General features: G+C 28.5%; 1 protein-coding gene across 1 annotated transcript; it reads left to right on the forward strand.

The window, feature by feature from the left end:
• Positions 1-752: 752 nt before the first annotated feature.
• LOC131047071 (SKP1-like protein 1B) lies at positions 753-2,116 on the forward strand. The gene is made up of 2 exons (XM_059211506.1): positions 753-1,034; positions 1,913-2,116. Exons 1-2 carry the CDS (start codon positions 753-755, stop codon positions 2,114-2,116), a joined length of 486 nt encoding a protein of 161 aa, XP_059067489.1.
• The last annotated feature ends 213 nt before the right edge of the window (positions 2,117-2,329 follow it).

The raw sequence follows: 2,329 nt of genomic DNA on the forward strand, positions 1-2,329 counted from the left end.
TCCAACCCATTGCAACAGCACTAGCCTAATGACAACTACTAATAAAGTGAATTTTTTTTCTTAAAATCATTTACAAAAATGGGAAAGAAAGAAATAATTATATAAAAATTAAAAAAATTTCAACTATACCAACTATTTAAAACATATGACGATATGTAATAATAAAAAAATATAATGAATTTCAAATGATATGTTTTTCAAAACAATAATAATTAGATCTTACCTTCTGACAAAAAAAAAATTCAATCTTGAATAATTAAAATTGAAAATCAAGAATCGCTGGAATGAAGTTTAACAGGTGGAATACCTATCGACGCATAACATTCCAGTCTTGATAGTAACAAAATTGGCGTCTTTAAATATTGAACCTCTCCATTATATTCCCTCTACAGTATTTGATTTTAAAAATAAATAATAATAATTAGACATTAATCTTACCCACTCATTCTGCTGTAGGTATGAATACTCGTGATATAATACAGTAAAACAAAAAAAAAAATCGATCTATAATAATTAAAATTGAAAATCAAAGAATTCTTCAAATGAAGTTTAACAGCTGGAATACCTATCGACGCATCCAGTCCAACCTTTGATCGGTAACAGATTTTGCTTCTTTAAATGCTGAACCTGACCATTATATTTCCTGTACAGTATTTTATTTTATTTCCTTTCCTCCACTGTACAGGATTTGCTCAAATTTGTTGAAAATTTCTTTGTATCCGCTGAAATTTGTTGAAAATTTGTTTGAATCCATGGAAGGCAAGGTGATTTTAAGGAGCTCAGACAATGATGTATTCGAAATAGACGAGGTTGTGGCCATGGAGTCGGAAGTGATAAAGCGTTTGATAGAGCATACAGAGGACAAATCAGTTATACCACTGAAATATGTTTCCAGTAAAATATTGGCCTTGGTAATCGAATTCTGCAAACATCACATAGACGCTCAAAATTCAGGCGAATCGACTGAAGCTGTGAAGAAATGGGATGAAGAGTTTGTAGCTCTTGATTGGGAAACCCTTCTCGAATTGAGAAGTGTAAGTTTTATTTCTTCACTGCTACAACTCAAATATTTTTAAAGGTTCCGTTTCTTCTAAATTTTAATATATATATTTATTTTTAATTTAATAAAATTTTACATTAAGTTAAAATAAATTTATATATTTTATTGAATGATTATTTAATACCTTTTATGTATAGGAAGCAAATATTCTAATGTAATCAATTAACTTTGTAATTATATCAATCTAATATTATAATAATAATATTGTAGTTTAAATAGATTTTTTACTTTAATTTAATATAAAAAAATTTCCTTTAAAATAGGTATGATAGTTAAGTAATTGGTGTGAATAAATTAATTTGATAAATGTAATAAAAAGTAATTTTTATTGAACATCTTAGATTCTTGGAACCTCAAAAATCTACTTGAATTAAATTTGAGCCTCTCAAGATTAAACTCTAGAATTGTAGGGATAAACATATGAATGAAAATAAATTGTGTCCAAGGGGTTGAGCTTGGTTAAAGCATTGAGTTCTCAATGTGGAGACCCAAGTTCAACTCCCATGAGGGACACCTTTATGTAGACTCTTGGTCTTCCTAAGTGGATTTCTAAGTTGAGACCCTTGGTCTTCCACTTGTTGTTAGTTTGTTCGAAAGGAGCTGATACTCTTGGTCTTCCTAAGTGGATTTAATAAATAAATTGTGGCCTAATAAAAGTTTATATTAGTGAATCTCTTCACTTCACTTTTATTTTAGAATTAAATTTTTGTTAAGGTGTTGTCTACATAAAATAGAAATATTTTTAAAGTTTGATTTCTTCTTTTTGAATTTAATATTTAATAAAATAGAAATATTTTAAGTTTGATTCAACTTTTCTATAAACTTTTAAAGATTGAATCATTTTATGTGCAGGTTGCTCATTATCTCATAATAAAGGATCTTTTTCGATTAACATGTAAAACTATACTTGAGTATCCAACGCTTGACCAATTATTTCACACAGATCCAAATCGTCCTAGGAAGAGAAGGAAGCAACGAAAAGGAGACTTCGATTATGTCCTTTCCTTGATCAGACATGTTCAAGAAAGAGTAGGAAACGAAGAAAAGGAGACTTAAATTATGTCTTTTTCTTATTCAATTTAAATGTATGAGATGTTTTGAGTTGTTAATGTGACACAATGTGTGGTCTTGCATGAAAGCTTTGTCAACCCTTATTACAAAATATAATTTCTATAAAAATATTATTTAGATTCTTTGTATGTAATTGTTTTTAAACAAAGTAGAGCTGAAGATAGAGGGGGCGACAAGAGAGAAATAGATAGAGGATAT

Source organism: Cryptomeria japonica, chromosome 9, assembly GCF_030272615.1.
Source record: "Cryptomeria japonica chromosome 9, Sugi_1.0, whole genome shotgun sequence".
NCBI lineage: Eukaryota > Viridiplantae > Streptophyta > Pinopsida > Cupressales > Cupressaceae > Cryptomeria > Cryptomeria japonica.